The sequence below is a fragment of the Melospiza georgiana genome, chromosome 1, assembly GCF_028018845.1.
Source record: "Melospiza georgiana isolate bMelGeo1 chromosome 1, bMelGeo1.pri, whole genome shotgun sequence".
NCBI lineage: Eukaryota > Metazoa > Chordata > Aves > Passeriformes > Passerellidae > Melospiza > Melospiza georgiana.
The window spans coordinates 102,359,873-102,381,573 of record NC_080430.1 but is presented as its reverse complement, the minus strand read 5'-3'; the positions used below and the strand labels follow the sequence as shown (position 1 = coordinate 102,381,573).

At 41.6% G+C, this 21,701-nt stretch overlaps 2 protein-coding genes across 7 annotated transcripts in view; one reads left to right on the top strand and one right to left on the bottom strand.

The window, feature by feature from the left end:
* Positions 1 to 6,906, top strand: part of GNAL (G protein subunit alpha L) — a 177,672-nt gene extending 170,766 nt beyond the window's left edge. For both annotated transcript variants that reach the window (XM_058033688.1, XM_058033697.1), the window contains exons 10-12: positions 525 to 655; positions 2,636 to 2,703; positions 6,659 to 6,906. In XM_058033688.1, the coding sequence (XP_057889671.1) occupies positions 525 to 655; positions 2,636 to 2,703; positions 6,659 to 6,805 (346 nt within the window). In that variant the 3' untranslated portion in view covers positions 6,806 to 6,906. The remainder of the gene's footprint in view (positions 1 to 524; positions 656 to 2,635; positions 2,704 to 6,658) is intronic.
* A 1,151-nt stretch (positions 6,907 to 8,057) lies between these two features.
* The window catches only part of MPPE1 (metallophosphoesterase 1), a 32,418-nt gene continuing 18,774 nt past the window's right edge, over positions 8,058 to 21,701 (bottom strand). The window contains exons 1-10 of one of the 5 annotated variants that reach the window (XM_058033727.1): positions 21,373 to 21,436; positions 17,713 to 18,082; positions 17,240 to 17,348; positions 16,476 to 16,579; positions 15,866 to 15,946; positions 13,924 to 14,032; positions 12,932 to 13,003; positions 12,696 to 12,818; positions 11,784 to 11,924; positions 8,058 to 10,377 (exon numbers count right to left, since the gene is read on the bottom strand). In XM_058033727.1, the coding sequence (XP_057889710.1) occupies positions 10,195 to 10,377; positions 11,784 to 11,924; positions 12,696 to 12,818; positions 12,932 to 13,003; positions 13,924 to 14,032; positions 15,866 to 15,946; positions 16,476 to 16,579; positions 17,240 to 17,348; positions 17,713 to 17,981 (1,191 nt within the window). In that variant the 5' untranslated portion in view covers positions 17,982 to 18,082; positions 21,373 to 21,436 and the 3' untranslated portion in view covers positions 8,058 to 10,194. Of the gene's footprint in view, positions 10,378 to 11,783; positions 11,925 to 12,695; positions 12,819 to 12,931; positions 13,004 to 13,923; positions 14,033 to 15,865; positions 15,947 to 16,475; positions 16,580 to 17,239; positions 17,349 to 17,712; positions 18,083 to 18,203; positions 20,719 to 21,087; positions 21,332 to 21,372; positions 21,437 to 21,701 lie in introns of those variants that run through there. The other 4 variants (XM_058033717.1, XM_058033709.1, XM_058033735.1 and 1 more) reach the window with 4 other exon arrangements.

The window sequence follows — 21,701 nt, the reverse complement described above, 5'->3', positions numbered from 1 at the left end:
GAAGAAAAGAGACATTATTTTCTTTCCATTCATCAGGTGTCATACAGGCCACCCTAAAAGATGGGATAACTGTGTGGATGAACAGTAGCTTAGAGCAGTCTGAGGGAGGGAGCTTTCTAGCCTTTTTTTTTCTTTTTTTGTTTTTCTTTATCACAACCAAATAAAGCAGACAGTAATGTCTGGTTGTGAACTGTGGTGCTTCTAGAATATGTCATCAGTTTCCTAATTTGATAGCTAAAAGACAATTTATAAAAAAATTTTGAAAACTGCTCCCTTTAGCAATGTCCACTGCAGTTTTTATAAATGTATTTACTGACCTTAGAAATATAGCCATTGTTCTGCACAGGTGCAGACCAATGAAAACAATCATTTAGGTCATTTTTTTTTTTTTCTGTTGAAGCAGGTTCTACACTATTTCACTCTCTGTTCACAAAGGGATAGCCAGTAAGTTTCCTATCAATATGATAGGTTTTTGTTGAATAACATGTCAGAGATAATACAAACATTTGGTTTGTTTTTGACAGGTGGTTACGGACCATTTCTATCATTTTATTCTTGAATAAACAAGACATGCTGGCTGAAAAAGTCTTGGCAGGGAAATCAAAAATTGAAGATTACTTTCCTGAATACGCGCATTATACTGTACCTGAGGATGGTAAGGTTTCTCCCCATGCTGGGTTGGACCTGCTGGCATGGCCCAGCCCATAGCTCCTCTCCCTGTCTGTCTGTCTGTCTGTCTCTCACACACATTCCCAAGCACACACTGTTCCTTGACATGAGCTGCTGGTCAGGTAAGGAGCATGCCAGCAGCATGGAGCTCACAGGCACCCCAGTGTGGATGGGGTCTGAAGGGGTTCCAGCTCCACAGCACCTGCCCTCCCCTTTTGGGAGGAACCACCAGTCCCAGGACAGAAAAGCAGCCACATGTCTCCCCCTCTTTCCAGATGCTTCTACCTGGGCCTCCCACTGTGCTGAACTTTGTTGGGGATTCATGAGACTTATTTTGCAGCCATTCTGCATCCTCCAATACTGTAAATTTCAGGTTTTGAAATACTGATGGGAATCCCAGCAGACCAGTAAGGGAGCTTTAATGGAGGAAAACCACATCAGTACATAGGAAGAGAGCTGTGGTGATAGAGTGATCAGTTTCTTATGTTCAAGAAGTGCAATGGTTCCTGCACCACAGTAACATATTGCAGAGGTAAACTCTGGTGTTATGCCAGGCAAAGATCTCCCCACAGATCTCAAGTCTGTCTAGCAAAAGTGGTAAAACTTCCACTTTCTGACCACTCACCTCTGCCCTACCCAAGTGATGTCCCTGGCGTGGTGCTTGCAGCCACCTGTTGGAACAGGCTTTCATTCTCCACCAACCACCACCCACAGCCTTGGTCACAGAGGTGAAGATGGTGATTATTTATTTTCAGCCTTCACTGAGGTCTGGAACTTCATGAGTGTGATTCTGAGTTTCAGGTATAGAGGGTAAATGAACTATCCTAAAATCTGAGTTGATCTGGCATCTCTTTTGTAATGGTAAGGGTTTTCAGAAGAAATCTTATCTCCATCACCCAAATTTCCCTTTCTTAAACATGCACCACATAGACAGAGATTGAGTGAATTTTCAGCAGTTTTTTATAATAAGCCAATTGTCAGGAAAAACTAGCTTTTGGTATTTCTCAGAGGGATTTCACAGTGGGTATCTAGAGTGATCCAGAATATTCACACATGAAACAGCTCTCTATTTTTAACCTGTAGTTGTTCACTTATTCTTCAGTTTCAGCTGACATTATTTAAGGGCAGCAGCACTGAATTCCAATATGCTGTTGATTGTGCTGCTGCTCTATTTTTACCCCCAGCACTATGGATGAAAAATACATTTCCATATTCTGATAAATTCTGGCCTTTACAATGTTATGTTTAGGAGCATCTGATTTTGGTATCCTAGATGATAGATAACACTGAAAGGAAATAAATAGGTTATCTCTTCACTGCATTGTTACTGAGAGTAAATACATTGCATGGCCTAGATAATGACAACTTCATCTGCTGACAAACAGTTAATATTGAGCAACAAGTCTCCTGCTCAACAAGAATTTAAGACAAGATCCCTTGATGGGCAATATATCTGAAGTATTCTGCTGAATTGGGGCCTGGAATTAAAACATATTTATATATATATCAAAAGGTCTGTCAATGCTATCATTTTTTCCAAGTGTAATCTTGAACTAACCATTTTTAAACTCACATTCCTGCCTGCAGAAGCTTTTTTCAGGAGACACTGTTCTGCTGCAGAAATTGAACAGCTCAGCTGCTTTTTCTAGTGATATTTTCTGATAGAAGCTAAACCCTAACTCCCACTTGGTTTATATCTATATGAACAAGCTGTGGATGTGAGTAAGCCTTTTTGTGATATGACCAATGACATTGTTGCAATGATTTCAGCAATTTTCAGGTTCCTAAAATGTTGTTCGCATAGTCCGGTTTTACTGACTTAATTTTAGAATTACCTACTGGGAATCTCCTCTAGTATTTAACATTTCAATTTTTCTACTGGAGAATTTCTTATTAAATCTTTTGTTACAAATACATGATTATTTGGCTTTTGTGTTTCTGATGTCATTTGTTTTTAATTGAACAGCAATACCAGATGCAGGAGAAGACCCCAAAGTCACAAGAGCCAAGTTCTTCATCCGGGATGAGTTTTTAGTGAGTAATTTTCATCTTATGTGTGATTCTATCATAGGAAATACTGACAGATGGCATAGTTTATTTAGGGAAAACTGATGGGATTTTGCAGAAAGCTAGAAGGAGAGGACAATGTCTGGCAATTCCTTAGTTCTTTTCAGCTGCCCTTCTTGCAGAACCTTCCTCAGTGCTGCACTTTTTTATGCCCATTTTGTATAAAGTCATCTGCCATGCTAATTGTCACACAGTAAGTGCTAGTGCTTAGAATGGTCATGTAGAATCCATGCATAAACAAGTAGACTTTTTTACTTTTATCCTGCATTCCTTCAAGGAGTTTGGCAGTGATCAGCTGACAGCAGGAATTTTAAAAAGGAAAAAAAAAGGCAGATTTTATGATTTTATGGTTAATAAGATTTCTGGTTTGACATTTAGGAGGTTTACCTCACCTTTGGACTGGTGTCATGGCTCTACTGAAGCATCATGATAAAGTTGTCTTGTCTAGTCACATTTTTCTTGCAATTAAGGTTTCCTCTCCAGCTGGAGTGAAGAAGTGCAGTTTACATTTTGAAGGTGAAAGCAGTTGTCAGGCACACAATCACAGCCCAGCCCTGCTGTCGGAGAGCGTAATCCAGTATCACTTGTGGCTTCACTCATTCTCAGTTGTTCCCACAGTGCAGAGCAGCACCAGAGACCAGAACCAAAGCTCATCCATCATGCCCTACTGGTAGAAACTATATGTGTGGGTTTGAGACAACAAATTGAGTCGTTAGAATTAAGAATTTTGAAGTCATTATGCGTTTACGAGCATTGTTAGGAATTACAGCTGCTGACGCACCAAGAAAGAAGCAATTTACTGTATTCACACTTTGGGGATTTCCAGTTGCTGCCTTAGCCTTCCAGATCCTGAGGGGAAATGTCAGATTGTGTTAACGTAAGAGTTACCAAAAAAAATCCCTTCAAGGCAAATCTCTCCTGTGGTGATGCTGGAATCCTGTGAAGCAGGTGATGATATCCAGTCTGGAAGGAGAGGGGCTCTGAGGGATGAGTTACAGGGAAATTAGGGTGAAACTCCCCACCTTTATCTACTTTCATGATTTAAGAACACACATTGAGGGCGAGGTCCTTACCTGCCATGACTCCTGGCATTACAGAAGGAGGCCGCCTGTGAAGCAGGGAGGGGAGGGGGCGTAGGCACTGCAGCCACCCAGGAAACCCCTGTGGGTGCTGGGGGCAAGGGAAGCTCTGATGCTGGGGCCAGCACCTGCCAGACACTCCTTGGGGCTCACCAGGCATGGGGCCAGAGCAGCTTCTCCCTCATTGCCCTGCAACTGCTGCAGGTTTGGCAGAGAGCATCTCCTCTGTAACACGTCTGTCTCCTGGCTCAGTGCTCTGAGAAACGTGGCCGTGCCTGGAGAGGGCAAGGTGGGAGAGGGCCAAGTGGAAATGGCCACTTCCAGTTCCATGGGGTCAGGCACAAAAGGCTGAGGTTTCAGAGAGGAAGTGATAAGAGGCACAGGAGAAAAATACAGACTGGCATCTCATGGCCTTAGCCACGTGCCAGGAAGAAAAGGCCTGTGTGTTCTACCTGTGTCTGCCTTGGCTTTGCTTTATACTTTCTTTCCCAAGTTTCTTGATTTATGACCTTTTCCTTGCCCCGCTCTGTTAAATTTTCAGGCATGGTTCAGAGAAGCCTGTGTTTATTATGCTTTATTGTGATTTTTATAATGGTAGTAGGTCTGCGTAAACCATGGATATGTGTGACAGTCAGCACCATGGTGCTGCACCCCTTAAAACTGCCTGGCTGTAAGAATGGTAGTGGCAAATTAAAAGCCTGTAATTTGAGGAATTTTAGTAGGAGGTTAAAATTGACCACATTTCCAATAACTATTGCTACCAAGGATAGATTAGAAAGGCAAAAGATGTCAGCTCCTGGCTTCAGGGCTGGTGTGGGGGCTGTGGCCCCTCAGGGTTGGGCAGCAGGCTGGGATCCCTTGGATTTCAGTCAGGGAGCAGCATGGGAGGGGTGGCTGGGCTTGGGCCTGCACCTCAGGGCTGGGCTGGCAAGCGCATCTCCCTGTCCTGGAAGTGCATCTTGTGGGAAATCCTCTGTCCTTTAGCTTGGGCGCATCCTTTCTTCTCCCAGACTCTTCCTGGAGGCAGTGTGCCTTTGTGCTCCTGGGTGAGGCTGCTCCCCAGCCCTGTTCTGGTGCTCTGCACACAGGGCTCTCCAGCTGCTGATGTTTAGTTTGAATACATCCCCAGTGTGAATACACCTCTGTTAGAACAGTGGCATGGCCCCTCTGGTTCCTGTCCTGCTGGTTTTACAAAACCTGAATCTGGGAGGTGAAGGAGCTGCTGCTCAAACACACAGGCCAGGAGTCCTCAAATTTGCATGTCATCCTGACCCCTGCAGTGTAGGGATGCCAGTATTAAATATTCCTGCCTGGAAAGCAAATGTTCTTTCATCAGTGTCCCAGGGGATTTTTTCCCCCCTGCGAACTGATGCTGAGTAACACACTACTTTTCAAAGTGAGTGTCGAGTAGGGGAGACAATTCTGCATTTGTCTTCAAATGAGAGGACTGCAAGAGCTGTCACATGAAAAAAACAGACAGCCCTCTAATATTTTGAAAATACATCCTGTGGCATGCTGTGTATGTAACCAGGACACTGTGGGCAGCTTACTGCCATAGACATGAGTGAAATCTGTGCATGATAAACACAAGCAGACAGTTCTCAGCATTTTTCATGAGATTAAGCCTCAAACTTGGTATTGAAAATCACATGGTAAGAAAATAATTTTTAGACTGTGTATGAACACCCCTGTGGAATCAGTGTTGAATGTGGAATATTTCCTAAATTACCTGGAAAAAGTCTGCAATTGCTTGTTGATCTAATTATCTAAGTCATGGCTTCTAAATGCCTATAGTTTTGTATATCTGTAGCTTCAGGTATTTAAAAGGTCAAACCTACACATAAAATAAATCCTGTGTTAAAAATATATGGTGTAGCCTGAGTGAGATGGAACACTCTTTTGTTGTTTAGCTAGAGTAATTTATAATGAAATTTAGAAAATAGTTATAGAAATCATTATCCTAAAAACTGACCTTCTGCTTTCATGACATTTTGTTTATATTCTGCAAGATAATGGTCTAGAATGGATTTATATTTGTCAGTCCTATAGTAATACAGAATAAAAATTAGGATATATTTTTTGAATATATGTTTTAAGATCTTGGGGAATTTTAACAAGATAACCATGGGAAAAATGATCCTTGAAGTTAGAACCTAAAAAGGTTCTCAGTAGCCTTGAGAAAATGTAATTCTGCATGGTCTGATGTTTACTAGATTTTTGCATGTATGATTACTCTAAGTGAACCCAGCCACTCTGGTGACAATTCCAACAAATTCTGGGCTCAGTGATGACACCAATCCTTCAGCTGGCTTAATAGGTGCTCTAAGTGAAGGTAACTTGAGGGGCCCACACATAAGAAGCAGAAGCAGTAGAATGCTGTTCTCTGCCACTGCTGGCTCCACAACTAGGAGGCTTTTGGTTTTGTGTTGCTGATGTAAAACAAGAGTTCAAGAATTTGCCACATGATGGCACTAGAAAAAGAAGAGGAAACAATTCCTGGGGCAGCGGCATGGCAGGCTGCACAGCTGTCAGCCGCACAGATTTGGCTGCACAGTGATGCACAAATGGCGACAGCCTGTGCAGTTAAGGATGGCATCCGTGGTTCCCACAAAAGACTCCTGTCCTGACCCCAGTATCCATAATGTTTTGTAATCTTCATTTCAGATTTGTCATTCAGACGGACCAGACCACAGTCCTCCCTTCCTTTTTTTTACTCTTTTTAGTGATACGTGTACAGATTTCCCAGGGCTCTTGGTTCCCCCAAGTGTGTAGACTGCTGAGATGGGAAACTTCTCACGGCATGGCCCCTGATGCTTTTTGTTTTTGCCTCCCTGTTTGCACAGAGGATAAGTACAGCGAGTGGGGACGGCCGGCATTACTGCTACCCACACTTCACATGTGCAGTGGACACAGAAAACATCCGCAGAGTGTTCAACGACTGCCGAGACATCATCCAGAGGATGCACCTCCGCCAGTACGAACTCTTGTGAGGGGGATCACCATGGAACCTGTGGTTTTAAATTCTTTGCTCCTTACTCTTTCTCTTGATACTACCCCACACAGGGTGGAAGAATATACTATAGAAAAGTCAGTCTCTTCACTTTGTTTACTTTTAATTGTTTAACCTTAAAGCTGATTTGAAGCAAGTTTGGGTTATTTTCCCTTCATGCTTTTTGGGACTATTTTTGTGCTTTATTTTGACATGCCACTTCTTCGTCATTCCACTAAGCCCTTTGGCTACCTCTGTTCCCTTAGGTTTTTGTTTTTTTAAAACTGAACGTGACCTGCTAAATTTTTTCCAGTGGGTTAACCTCAGTTCAGACCGGTATGTCATCTGGATGACACTGAAGTCATACCTATCCCTCTGTGTGGGTTTCCTTTTTAACATGACATTGAAGAGTACTTGATGGGTGAAAAAAAGATTAATGCACTTTGTATCAGGTTATTAAATACTGTTGAGGAAGTAGACACACAATGTAGCAGCACCACAATATTTATTACTCTGTCACAGTTTTTAGCATTTCTGAGTTGCAGGTCAACTGATAAAGTGACCTCCTCTTTTAAGCCGTTACTGGCACAGGAAGTAGAGTAGATAATGAGAGGAACGGTGAAGACAAAGCAATTTTTCTGGGGTTTTGGAGCTAAGTGTCTCTGCACACCTCAGGCATTTGAATTACAGCTACTTTTCAGCCTGTTGCATCTAGGCAGAAGATTTACCACCCTCACTTATGTTATTTGTGCTGTCCACAAATGATCCTTTTAGTTCCGATCATTCTTGGACAACAGTCCTCTCCCTATATATATTTTTTTGTTTTACTGCTGGTTTATTATATTGTACAGACTGTAAAATGTAATATTATTTTGTACAACTTTATTGAAGAAAAATACTTGTAGAAGATCTTTGTGCCTTGATTATGGCTGTACCTGTAAAATGAGCTAAGATGTAAGTATGTTTTTGATTGCGCTGTACAGCTTGATGTCAACCTTACCTGCAGCAGTGACTGGAGGTAAGAACTTTATCTGTAGAGTTTAGGGGTTTTTTTCTGGTTTATATGAAAATGCTCTTTAGTATAAAAATTATAAATTATGCAAATTAACCACTTACCTTTCCAAGTAAGGTATTACAGTCACCGGATGTTGCAGCAAACATGCCTTTCTCTTTTGAAGTCTCAGCTTTAAAACATTGGAATTCATTCAAGTGTCCAAATTGCAACCTGGTGTTGTTTTAATGGGAAACAAGGATTTATTTTCTTTTTCTTTCTTATTTCTTTTTTTTTTTTTTTTTTGTCCTTTATATTTAGAAAATATGTTTGGTAATTCTTTGGTCATTCATAGAACTTCACAATTGCACAGACCGATTGTGAATGTGTAAAGCACCATTATATAGAGCTCTTCAATCTTTGTACCAACAGCGGCTTTCATTGTGCAAGTAAATAGCAAGAAAGAAGATAAGAAAAAAAAAAGGTGTATAAACCCTTGTGTCTGGCCTAAGAGAATTACAAGATGACATTTTTATTTCTCTTTTAATAAAGAGACACATTAGAAAATTATTTTATTTTAAATATTGTAGAATCAAAATGTGTGAATATTTCTCAAACTTGAATAATTTATGCAAATGACATTCTCAAAACAAGTTGTGGTACAGTACAATATATAAAAAGCAAGAATTGCTGTAGCAATAAGGCATGTCCTTTTTAGTAACTATAACACTGCTTTATATTTTATACATAGGTGTTTTATGTCTGTGACTATATACTTTTCCTGTGTCCAAGATAACCTGTACAAATGTCTAAAATTACAGTTGCAATAACAGAAACCTAGAGAAGTGTTAGACTACATTACTTTATAGAATGTTTTACCACACTTCGGACCATTCCCCCCACTTCATTTTAAATTTAGGGAGAGATGAAGAGCTAACACAGTCCCCACACTGGCATATAAATCAGCAGGTTTTATTAACTTTTTACTGTATTGTTATTAGTTATAAACCCCAATCAGTCATCTTTTTAAAATCAGACTACAGTCCAATTGAGAACTTGTTTCCAGTTGAATATAAAACAATCCCATTTTAGATACTATAATATGACCATTTTTCTCTTCCCAGAAATCTCTATGTTCAGTTTACTCGTATTTCCCAAAAAGTGAAAGGCTGGGTGGAATAAACTAACAGTAAACAGAATTCTCTTATTTGTCATGCCAAAGAAAGTAATAGAATGAATAACAAAAGATAGTATTTTTTTGTTTTTAAGCTAGCCCCAGCCCAGGAGTTCAGGTTAGAGCTCCCAGCCTCTGCAGGAACATCAGCAGGAAAACTGGTCCTGGTGTGAAGTAGTCCCTCTGTTTTTTCTGGGATGGGTGGGGAGCAGCAGTAGGCTTGTCCCACCTGCCCCCACACACTGGAGACACTGAGCTCAGATTTGTCTTTGTGGCACAGCTGGTGGCCTCTGCCTCCCCACAGAGGAGCTGGCGCAGTTCAAAATGTGACACTACACTAAAGTCAATGGAACTTGTGGAATGTAAAATAAGGTGCATTCCTATCCCTGGCTGTAGACTGAGGGCTGAGGCATAGGATAATGTTACTGCAGCTGTATTTGACCTTCCTTCTTGCAAGAGATCAGCAACTGGAGGGCCCCTCACCACAGATCTCTGGGATGCAACAGGGCCCTCTTTTTTAAGCTCATCATAGCACATCTTTTTGAAAGCAGCAGCTTGAGGTGTCACCCTAATTTTTTTTTAAAGCAGTTTTCAAGTGTGCATCAGCAAACTGGATCCTCGAGCTTTTCTTACCCGTGTTGTCTGGTAGATGGATAACTGCAACTCATAGTCAGCTAACAATTTAACTGTGTCAGGAACCAGAAGATTTCTTGTCCCAAACCACAGTCCCTTACACACAACACTAAAAAGGTTATGGAAATCTGCATCTCTCAGTGCTGATGCATCCAGATTCTGCCTGACCCTAACAAACACAAGTATGACATTTGAAGGGCCATGCAGCAATAAAACAGAGAAACATTTCCAGTTTGCAAGATTCAGCCTCCACCAGGGTAAGACACAAGTGCAGACAAGTGATGAGGCTATAGGATTTACATAATGTACAGTTACACTTTTAATATACATATTTGATACAAAAATTATAGCAGGAAAAGGACTCATTTGATTGTCGAATACAGTATTTTTGTACAGCATGAAACGTTCATTTCAGTTAATTATTTATCCTGTAGTAGTCATATCAGCTGTATAGGACTTCTATGGTATGTGTAAATGCAACCTGCCTTCAGACTAGCAATCAAATTAGGTCATTTGCTGGCATGAATATAGTCTGATGTTTGACTGTTCTCAGCTTTGGTATTTCAGTGACTGAATGCAGATGTCTGGCTCTTCATACTGCTTTATGCTTACTGATTAAACGCTGAGCAAAATAAAACGGTGGAGTGAGAAGCTGAACATGAGCTAGTACCAGGATCACAAGCAGAGCACCTGCTGCACAGTAGATAGTGAAGACTCTGCTCTCAAATGGAAGGAAGCATTTTTGGAGGGAGAAGTCAGTTGGTGTTATGCTGCCCTGGAAAAGAAATGAAGACTGTCACTTTGCTGTGTTACAGTGGGTTCTGAATCAGGAGTGAACACCACAGCTGTCAGATCTCCAATTTCTAAATCCCTATGTTGGGTGGCAAGGGTTGGGGCCAGTTTCCTAGTACCAGTGCCTTCTCCGGGGGGCTGAAGAGTCCATACCTTGTGGTGCTGGGCACTAACTGGAATATTCACCAGGCCAACACTAGCCCAGAGGCCAATCTTCCCATCTAGCATAAAGAGCTGGGCTCCTCATCTGATTTGCCTTCAAGAGAAGCCTAACTTTAGCTGCTGCAAATCCACCTGGAAGGAGCCTTTCCAGGCTAAAGTTAGGTTTTGTGAATGTGCCCCTTCCTTCCCCAAGCCCCCCTCCTTACCCAGTACATGCTGCAAAAACACATGTTGGCTAATCCAAATTAGGAATAGGAACTTGAGCAACAAAGAACTTTGTTGGGTTTTGGCTTTACTTTGCAGTTTAAATTAAAGTTTACAGCAGATTGAGGCTGAGAGTTCAAACAGTAGTGAAGAGGATGCCACTTTAATTAGCCAACCTCTTGTTTTGCAGTGAAGATGTGCTGTCTGGCGTGTGCAGAGTGTGTGTGCAGTTTGAAGGCAGCTACTCTCAGGACTATGAAATAAACAGAACTACTTTCAACAACAAATATTAACAGTTGCATAAAATGAATTTAAACATTTGGGGTTACCTGTGTATTAAGCAGCCTAAACTCAACAACAGTAAAACATACATAAAAGATTTCCCTCTCCAAGTCACAGACTCCTCTGTAAACAGATTGTAGGTTTTGCTTCTTACTCCAAGTTTCTAAGAGTTCTGTTTTATTTTTGAACTGGGGAACTAATTGATTTACCTCTAAGGATATACTGAGCACTGGAACTGCCTGCACAAGCATAACCAAGACACTGTATAAAATGTGAACTGGCAATGAGGAGGCTGTGGGCACGTCACAAACACTTTCACTGCATTAATGCACACGTTTGAAAACCATGATCACCGTGCAAAAGGGTTTGAGGTGGATACAGTCTTGTTTTCATAGCTGGTAAATCAGCCAAACCAAACTGGTCTTTCTACTGTTCAGTGCACAATACTGATTATTTTTACAAGTCAATAGTTTACAGTGCACCCTCTTTCTAAGAAAATGTACCCAGATACTAATTAGGTCTTCAGCAGCATTGCTTTGTACCACACAGAACATGTGGCTCCCACAGATGTACTTTATAAAGTGGATGCAGTGTACTGAGTGGGTTGGGTGGGTAGGCAGTTTTTTTTTTTTATTATTTTTCGTTTTTACAGGTAGAATCAGTTTTAAAATATAGCTGACTGCCATGTTGATTTATCTATGAAAGTTATCTGACAAAAATAAAAAAAAAATTAAAACTTACCATGATGAAACTAGGATTGTTTCTATTCCTCCAACTGAATGATGGGACACTGATTTCTGGAATTTTCCCTGCATGCAGCACTTCACAAGCACTATGAGTGTGCCCACTGAGAATCAAACGGGGCTGAAACCACCATAGCAGCTAGAACACAAAATGGTAAAGCACAAAAATTATGTCACAGCTAAAAAGAAATTGAACTTAAAAACTCCTTTTTTTCCTTTGAACATTATGGCAATTCTCATATTCTTAGAGTGTTTTCTGTAAACTTCTGTTTTCCAGTAAGAAGTCTGTTGGTATTGCAATATCAATCACACCCATTTAGCCCCTGATCCCAAGTACTGGGCTTTTTTTTTTTCATACAGATCAGAACAAAGGGAACAGCATGCTGTGGATATCACAAAGAAAAACTTTGGGTTTAGTAAAGCAATGCTGTTTTCTTGTCTAAGGAAGAATCTTTCAATGACAATCTTTGAGTGAAGACATTTATGCAGAAGGAAAAAAACAATGACCACTGAGTTTTAAGGGAGTACTTTAATTTTTTTTGTAGTTACTAATTCAGCAGAAATAATGCTTTCAAAGTGTTGGAAAGCTGTGGCTTCACACCAGGTGTGTCAATAACTTACACAGTACAGAAAGTACAGAATGCTGAAGTGGAGGTAATGGCAGCACTGCAGATTTAAGAGTGCCAAGACTTAGGAGCTGTACCTGGGAAACCTGGCAGGACCAAGGCCAGGATTGGTCAGGATCCTCAGGGGAGCAGCTCTAACAAGCAGCCTCTCCCAGGCCTCATTAGACAGGAGCAGCTGTGCTCTGTTTGTCTCAGCCTTACCACAATTTTTTAACCTATTTATATCTACAGTCATGTCCCCCTCTCACCCACCCACTGCCACTCAAGTTCCCAAGAAATCAAACCTTTTGTGATGCCTCTTGAGACAGCACATCATACTTCTCTTTAAAGGGGATGTTTTTCTCCTCTGGAGGAGCAGAATCTTCTCCAGTGCATTCAGCATCACTTTTCCGATAAAGAGGATAATGCTGGGAGTAATTAAAAGCAAGGATTGGTTGTTAGTGATCCAGCCTTTCTGCAACAGTAATATATCCACAAAAACAACGTGGCAATATGTTGCCTCACCCCACCTCTAACACACCTGTAAAAGGATGGGTTCTGAAGCTGGAAGCTTTTCCACATCACTGCATCTTTTGTTGGAGTGATTTGGTTTCTGTGAACAAAATTAAGCCATAGAAGGGGTGACAGTAATTAAAGAATAGTTAGGCTTTAAGGGGTTAGGGAGGGTGGGGTTGTTGGATTTGGTTTTTGTTAAGCAGTTCAGCTCAGATATACTACCCACTGTATGAACTCCTAAGTGTTTTACTGTGGACTGGTGAAACTCCCCATTCTGTACATGCTGTAAATACATTTCTGACTGTGATGCCTTAAGCTTTAGCTTTTATATTTTTCAGATTCTGTGCTGCTTTAGTGTGTACTTTTGAGCTTCATCAACGGCAGAAAGCAGCAGCAGCAGCAGGATCTCTGCACCAACAAGGCAAAGGAGTTTGAGGGCAGCCCAAGGGAGATAGAGTGTGGCAGTTTTTCCACTGGGAGCTGGTTTCCTGACTGACTGCCAGCCCAGTCACTCATGCTGCCTACTGTGCATCCTGTCAGCCTATGGAAAAGGGAAGAGGAAGGAAATCCAAGAAGCAATTTGATATGATGAAAAAATACAATTAAAACACTACTAGGGTACAAGGAAAGGATTGCAGTAGAATAAGGAATCTAAAAGAACATGCTTGAAGGGTATAAAACAGAATAATATCCATAAATATAAATGCAAGATTATGTATCTGGAGTCAAAGGGAGGGTTACAGAACTGCCGTTGCTGGGAACAGAGGAAATGACACTCTGCTGGCAGCACTGACAAGGAAGTTGAAACCATTGGTGCTAAGCAACACTGTTAATACTTAAGTAAACATGGTTGAGAGGGATATGAGGGGAGAAAGACTGGCTAACAAGTTGCACTGTGAATCGGAAGCAGATTTTTTTCAGGACAGTCCGGTTGTATCCTGGCTGTGCTACAGTATCAGCATTTCCATTGTGGTAGAGGAGTCTCTGGCTGTAATCAGATCTTTAATAATCTCTTACCTGCTGGGAGCAATTCAGTTTGTGAGAAAGTGCGACAAGTTTTGCCTCTGAGGTACAGCAGACAGCACAGCCATCACCCTCCATGGCTACACTGTTCACTAGGACAAAGCTGGAAAATACCAGGGGGTGGGCAAAGAGAAGTGGGGAGGACAGGAAGGCATTTGTTGTTCATGCACAAGTGTGGGATAAACTTCATTTTATAAAATGCAAGTGTTCCTGAGTTGGACATAGCTCAACAAAGCAGCAGAATGTAACAGCTCCTGAAATCAGGTGTTGCAAATCCTCCTCTGAGTATCTGAACCACAGCCATGTCTCTGCCTGGTTGGCTCCTTTATGCAGTTGCTGATTAGGCTGCACAATGTAGCTTATGCTTCATGCTTACACCAAAGATTTTTTTATATTTTAATAGACACTTAAGTTGTAGTCGAGTGGAATGTCAGAAGTTCATCGCTAAACTAAATTCTGAGGGGAAGGAGAACTTGCTTCTCTCCCCACACGGTTTAGACCTCAGAGACAGCATTTGAGACACTGAATTTCTTCAGAACAACTGAAAAGCTGAACAGCACTGCATTTGGGTGACTCCCCTGAACAAGCTTAGTTTTGTACTTTGCAGTCTCTGACACATAAAACAGGATTTTATTCTTAATAGAAGGTTTCCCTGTAGATTTCAAATAAACTTAAGTTCTGCCACAAGATTCATACCCATTTAGTCACACATTCAGCTTGAGATACATCCCCAGTTCAATTCAGTCTGTTTAAAAACAAAAATAAGCTGAATGTTTCACTTGAGATACTAGTCAATAGCAAAACAAAAATTAATTCTTTTAGCAAATTAAGCTGCTTTTATACCATAGATTTGTTGTAAAATAGTTTATAATTTCAGAATATTTATTTTAGGCATATTAATAGTGCAGCTCAGTGGAGTTAATGGATACCAGACATGCCATCTGCAACTGCATAGGAGAATTCTACTGTGCTGTTTTATCAAAGGAGACATGGAGATGTTCTATAAGAATTATTTTTTAAACAGCTGAAATACATATCTTGAGGACCCCACATCTGCATGACAAGCAACAGCTTTATACTGAGCATTCCTGAGGCTCATAGATCTTCCTAAAATAGACACAACTATTTCCAGACCTGTTCAGAATTTTTAATTAAACCTTTACGTTTTCTTAATTAAGGGAACCAGTGTGAACCTGTAGGTTTTGAATCTCATATTTCCACGAGTGAGTAGAACCCAAGGGCACAGGTGCCAAACACAGAGTGGCAATGGGCCTTCCCTTCCTGAATCTGAGGCTTCAAGACCTTTCCACAAACCCAGCAGTGCCTTCCCTCTTCGGGTTCCTGCATGCTCTGGAGGTACCAGAGCAGCCAGCAGCCAAGTGCAGCCAGGGGGACGCAGCTGTGAGAACGAATGCACCGAGGTCTGCTCCAAGCCAAAATCAGCTCGAGCATCACAACCCCACCTTGTGGAACAACTGCAGACACACAACTGCTGTGTTCCCCAATTCCTCAAACAAGGGTTAAGCTCTGCAGACTAAAGAAGTTATTAAAATTAATGGAACTCCTGATTTGTAAACACAAAGGGGTTGGTTCATGTTTCTTTATCCTGCTATGTTTACAGCCATGGCTCATTAACAGCTGCAAGGAAGTATAAAGGCACACCAGAGAAATGGATTCTGACTCCACAGTACTTTTCCATTTAAAAGGAAATTGTTACACTTTACACAGCAGCAAGGGTCAGACGAGCCCAGGCACGTTCCACCTGGTAATATTGGGATCATATTCCAATATCTAAGTTCCGCTTCCTGTCCATATCAAAGTACAGGTTTGTACAAAGTGTTTGGGATTTAACACATCATAATGTAGGTGATTAAAAAAAGGCCCTAAGTGAAGAATTCCCATACTATTTAATTAGAAAAAAATTAAATATACTCACTTTATTCCTTTCCGAGTTATCAGCTTTCCTGAAGTAAAGTTGAAAACCTTTTCAAATCGATTTACCTTGTAAGGAGTCATTCTGTGTCACAGAGCAAAAATAACTGAGGTAAGAAATTGCCATTGGAACTCAGCTGACCCAGTTGCTTTACAGTTTGCTGACCATTCATGCAGCTTGCTGCTTCAATTTCCAGCTCACACAATCACTCAGGAAACTCACAGGGATGCTCTGACACCTCTTGTGTCCTCCAGCCCCTCCCACCAGTGCAAGCACCAGCACAGTGAGGGCACTTACACTCTCCTGTGCTAAAGGGAGTGCAAATATGCTAAGGTGCCCTCCTAAGGAGGAGGCCCAATACAAGGAAAAGCAGCTTCAAGGATTCCATGTCAGTGCAGAAGGATCAGCTCTGAACAACCCTCATATGGTCAGTGAAGCATAAACCTGTTCTGTGCACAGGCCTTACTCTAAATTACAACCCTTTCTAATTTGATTGTGATCAAAACGTTTCTGTATAAGCACAAAACAGGTGCCTCAGACCCAGCACAGTTACTGTGGGCAGGCTGGCACTTCATTCTTGGCACCTGTGTGCTCCTGGCACCAACAGACTCACTCGTAATGAAATCCGATGTCGTGATTGCCGGCGATGGCCACCAGCTCCGTAAAAACGGAATGCCTGAACATCTTCTGGAACCTCCTGACATCATCTGCCCAGGCCTGCACGAGAACAACAGAAGAAGAAATTGGTGCTGCTGCACAGCATCACAGGTTTTGTGGTAGCTTTGCAAGGCAAGGTTTTGGTACTGGAGGGGTTGCAGGGGTGGATTCTGTGGGAGCATCCCCTGTGTCCCACAGAACCAATGCAGCCAGCTCCAAGATGGACCCACCACTATCCCAAGGCTGACAGTGCCGCTGGGATTACAGAATTAAAGAGGGGGCAAGAAAGGAAACTCTGCAACTGCAGCCAGAGAGAGGAGTGAGAATTTGTGAGAGGAAGAGCCCTGCAGACACCAAGGTCAGTAAAGGAGGCAGGTCTGTTTGTACTTTCTCTCCCCTCTCCAGCTGAGGAGGGAAGTGACAGGGCAGCTTTGTTGGGCATGGGCATCCAGCCAGGGTAAGCCCATCACAAGCCTATAACACAGAAGCACAAACTCAGATGTTTACATTTTGTATGTTTTATAGGAGGCACAAAACTGTCAAGGAACTTCCAAAAAATGAAGGAGAATCACAACATTTCAACTCCTATGTGAAAAGCTAGAAACTTCTACCAACAGAACCACTGAAGCAGTACTAAACAAAGCTTTGCATACCTAATCTGCTTCCATTTCCTTCAAGAAATCCTCATTTTTTGAAACGAGACAGGTGATGATGCCATACCTGAGGTGAGCTCCATTTTCCTTCATCAAAAACATCTCCCAGAATAAAAACAATATCTGGCTGCAGTAACCATAAGGCAGTTTGGAAAGATCTCTCCATTTGCCATTCCCTGAAAGGAAAACACAGAACCAGTTATCACTGCCTTACTTCTGGATCCTTAGCTCTGAATACAGAGACACAGCCTGGTGATAGGAATGGAAAACTGGCTCTTACACACACACAAATATGAAAATATATTATGAAATCCAAGTTAAATACTTAGAAAGAAGGTGTAAGGACAGTAGGTGGGTAATTCCACCATGAATCAGGACCAAGACATGCAAGAAGTAATACCAGCTTATTAATTTTTTTCATTACAATTCAATCATCAACACAATGAAGTGTTGTTTAATAGAACAGTGAATTATTGTCCCATTAGCTACTACTAAAAACTCTAAAACTGGCTAGAGATTATTAAAAAAATTAATAATTACCTTCTTAGCTTATCCAGCCAATGTCCTTTGATTTCACCAAGTAGGTGTGTATCAGCTAAAATGATGGCCTTTAGGACTGAAGTTTCTTTTTCAGCCATGTGAGCTCCACCTTTCACATTTGGCCATCGGCATTGAAATATCACCACATAGTAAATTAAAAATTCACAAAATATTAACACTGAGCTGACAAAGCACAAAAGTTTCAGCAGAAAACAGAGCCTCCTCTTCAGAGGGAGATTCTTCACAGCAGTTGATCTAGAACTCAGCATTGCAGTACCAGCATAAGACAATGGCTCAAGTTCTCCTCTCAGATGAAAACAGCTTGGGATACTCAAAGGATCACATTGGGCTTTTTGTCAGCACAAAATCCCTGTGGAGAAAATACAAAATAAAATATTCATTGAGTCTGCATTCCCTATGGGAAGCTACCATGCAAGCCCTACAGTGTTAGCTTCTTGTCACCCTGAAAGGCTTGGAAATGTGTAATTGACCTAAGGAATGAAGTTCTCCTCCAGGCACACAGAGGCCAGCTGAGCACAGAACTGCACTCGCTCCCACCAGCACCAAGGAAAGCAGATCACAGCCAGCCAGCATCTTGGTGCATGATGCTTTTTTAAGAACTTCACAGTGAAAACACTATGAGTGTGGGTCAAATGTGGGTAAAGAGCTTAGGTTGAACAGCAGCTACAACAAAGAAAAAAAAATCTGTTAGGATCCATATAGAATCACTGAGGTTGGAAAAGAACCCCAAGACTGAGTCCAAGCCTTAACCCAGCACTGCCAAGTCCACCACTAAACCATGTCCCTAGCTGCCACATCCATACATCTTTTAAATACCTGCAGGGACTGTGGCTCCTCCACTTCCCTGGGCAGCCTGTTCCAATAGAGAACAACCCTTCCAGTGAAGAAATTTTTCCTAGTATCCAATCTAAACCTCCACTGGCAAACTTGTGGCCACTTCCTCTTGTCCCATCACTTATTTGGGAGAAGAGACCAACGCCCCCCTGGCTACAGCCTAATTTCAAGAAGTTGGAGAAAGCAATAAAGTCTCCCCTCAGCCTCCTTTTCTCGGGGCTAAACAACTCCCAGAGGACATCTTCTGGCACAAGAAACAAAAACAGCAGAACATGGCTACACCCAATCAATTGCATTACCACCTTCAATATGGTTCATTGTAATCTCCAAGAACCCAGGGCAATTCACTATCCCAGAACAAGTTTACAGGATGTTTCCAGGAACAGAGGCACATATAAACAGGTAATTAACTAGTGCTGCTTCATTTCTGACAAGGGGAAAACAAGAAACATTGAAGCCTCAGAAAAACCAAACTTCACTGCAGCTGTAGAGAAACAGTTAATGAGCCCAAATTGGTGAGGTAACTCACTGTATTTACTGTTATCTGCTGCCTTGGATACCTTGTACCTAAACAGGGAATTTACTCCTTTTGAAACTCGAGTATTTTTTTCTGTTTGTTCCAAGGCCCTTGGCAGGAACATTTTTTCAGGATAAGTGCCCACAAGAAAGGGCCCAGCTGAGAGCACAGAGGCACCAGCCCTCGCTCTCCAATGAAATCCCTCAGTTTCCAGCTCCAGCCTCTCAGGGTCTCAGTCTGAAGAGCACTGCAGGTCTGAAAGCCTCACTCCTTAAAGGTAAACTCTGCAGCATGGTCACAGTGAAGGGACTCCAGGGGACCTATAGAGATGCTGCTTCACAGGCTTAGGAAGAACTTCCAGAGAAATCCACAAAATGTGATCCCCCACCCAACAACAGGCTTGCCATTACAGCACACGTGGGCTGCAGCACAAAAGGACCCTGAAGCAAGGAAACATGATGCATAATATTATCCTGTGTCTGGAGATGGTTCTGTTGAGACCATGGAGTTTGTCAATCAAAACATCAAAACTTTACTGTAGGAGTCCCCCACACAGAGTTTGTGTCATCACTAAGGAAAATAAGGAACACTTCTAGCACATTCCTACATAGTCACTGGGTAGAAACTATAATTGCAGCTTTATGAAAGATTATTTAGTAAGGTAATTTCAGTGCTTAAAATACAATTTTAAATAATAACCATGTTATGTGCTCAGTCTTTGTAAGTATTAGGTTGACTGATAAACTCTTCAACAGGTTAAGGTCATCTTTTCCTTGAGAGCTAGAAAAAGTTTCAAATGGCACAGTACTGTCCCAGTAAAAACTGAGGTGAGACTAATGATGACAGTAGGTTTCTGGGAAAAACACAACCCCACAGAAAGCTCAAGCTCCTTGTAAGTGACCTTCAGCTTCAGACATGAAGTTTCATTCTATTTGACAGATAACTCTGAAGTTGTTAAGAAACAATTTTGGTTTCTAAAATAAATAAAAATCCGAATTTAGGACTAATATCCAGGATGTAAGCAATTACTCAACACAGTATTCAGTGATTAGCAGACCAAGTCTGAATTAGTTAAATCTGACTACAGGTGTGAATATTTGGTACCTTTGAAAATTTATACTCCACATATCAGGAAAACTGGGACAAAATTACAAATCCACACAAAATTGTTGTGGATTGTTTCTAAAATCTTGGCCTCAGTTATATGCAGAACACAGAACAAAGTTGAATTTCTTCACTATCCTATGAACTAGCCCATTTGATTTATGTCTTATGGAAAGTGAATACTGACACATGACTATTATATTATTTTTCCAGCCAAAACCCTTATTTGATAATAGCCACTTATTTTCAAACACAAGCTTCCTGTATCAGCACTACAAAGTACTTATTTGAGACAAAGAACCATTAGCCTGCACCATGAAACATTTCTAATATGCATTATCAAACAGTAGCATGACTAACACTTAATTGCATGGAATTCAGTTCTCCCTAAACTTGCTTTAGCAGGAAAAAGCCACTGGCCAAATGTCACAATTCCACAATATGTGGAACTACACATATAGACTGATTAATCTGTTTAATAGTCATCTTGCCTGCATTTTAACTAGCAAACAAAATAACAACACCTTGCTTGTACATCTCACAAGGAGGAAAGATCAAAGCAGAGGCATCTGCTAACTGGCACAGCAACAAGGACAAAAAGACAGTCAAATTCTTATCCACAGAATGTTATTATCCACAAATTTATATGGCTTTATCCTGCAAAGTAGGAAGTAGTGGTTATTTGGAAGTAGACTTTGGTAGTCTGAGACAGTCTCCTCTTCCAACAAAAACAGCATTAATTTGAACAGAAAATGCCAGTAGGTAATTTAACTTACATTAGCCATAAAATAAATCCAGTAAATGAATAAATAAATAAACAAATGAAAGTCACAGCTTCAAGAGCAAACTGATACCTTCGAGTTAAAAAAAAAAAAAAAAAAAAAAAAAAAAGATACCACACCAACAAACCAAACCTGCAATCAGTAGAATATGAAAATATCCTCAAGGCAGAACTGCCATTTTCAAAAGTCTCAGGCAGCAACAGCACAATCAGTGCCCCCGAGCCGGTCCCTTCCACACACGTTCCTCCTCCCGCTGATTGTCACTGGCTGGCAGTCGTGCCGCAGATGTGGAGCTGGCCAGAGGTGCCCCATCTGCACCCCACACCGCCAGCCTTCCTGATAGTGAAAGGAAAAGCGGAAAGGGAAATAAAAAAAGAAAAAAAAAAAACAACCGAACCCAACCTCATAGAAAGTCGGCGATGCAGATCGAGCTGAAAGACAGCTTCTACTATTGGCTGAGAGAAATCCCTGCCCACTTCGCTCTGCCACCTGGCAGCCCACGGCGGCTCCCATCCCATATGTCCGATCCCATATCCCACATATCCCATCCCATACATCCCATCCCATATATCCCATCCCAGCTGACCCCCGCTGGCGCTGCACAGCCGCTGCCGGTGCAGTGCCGCTCCCCCGCACACGGCTCGTTATTCTCATTAGAGCAGGTTCCCCCACCAGAGCCGGGAGACTTTAGTTATGAGAAAAGACTGGAGGATTCCTCACTGTTTCTTGTT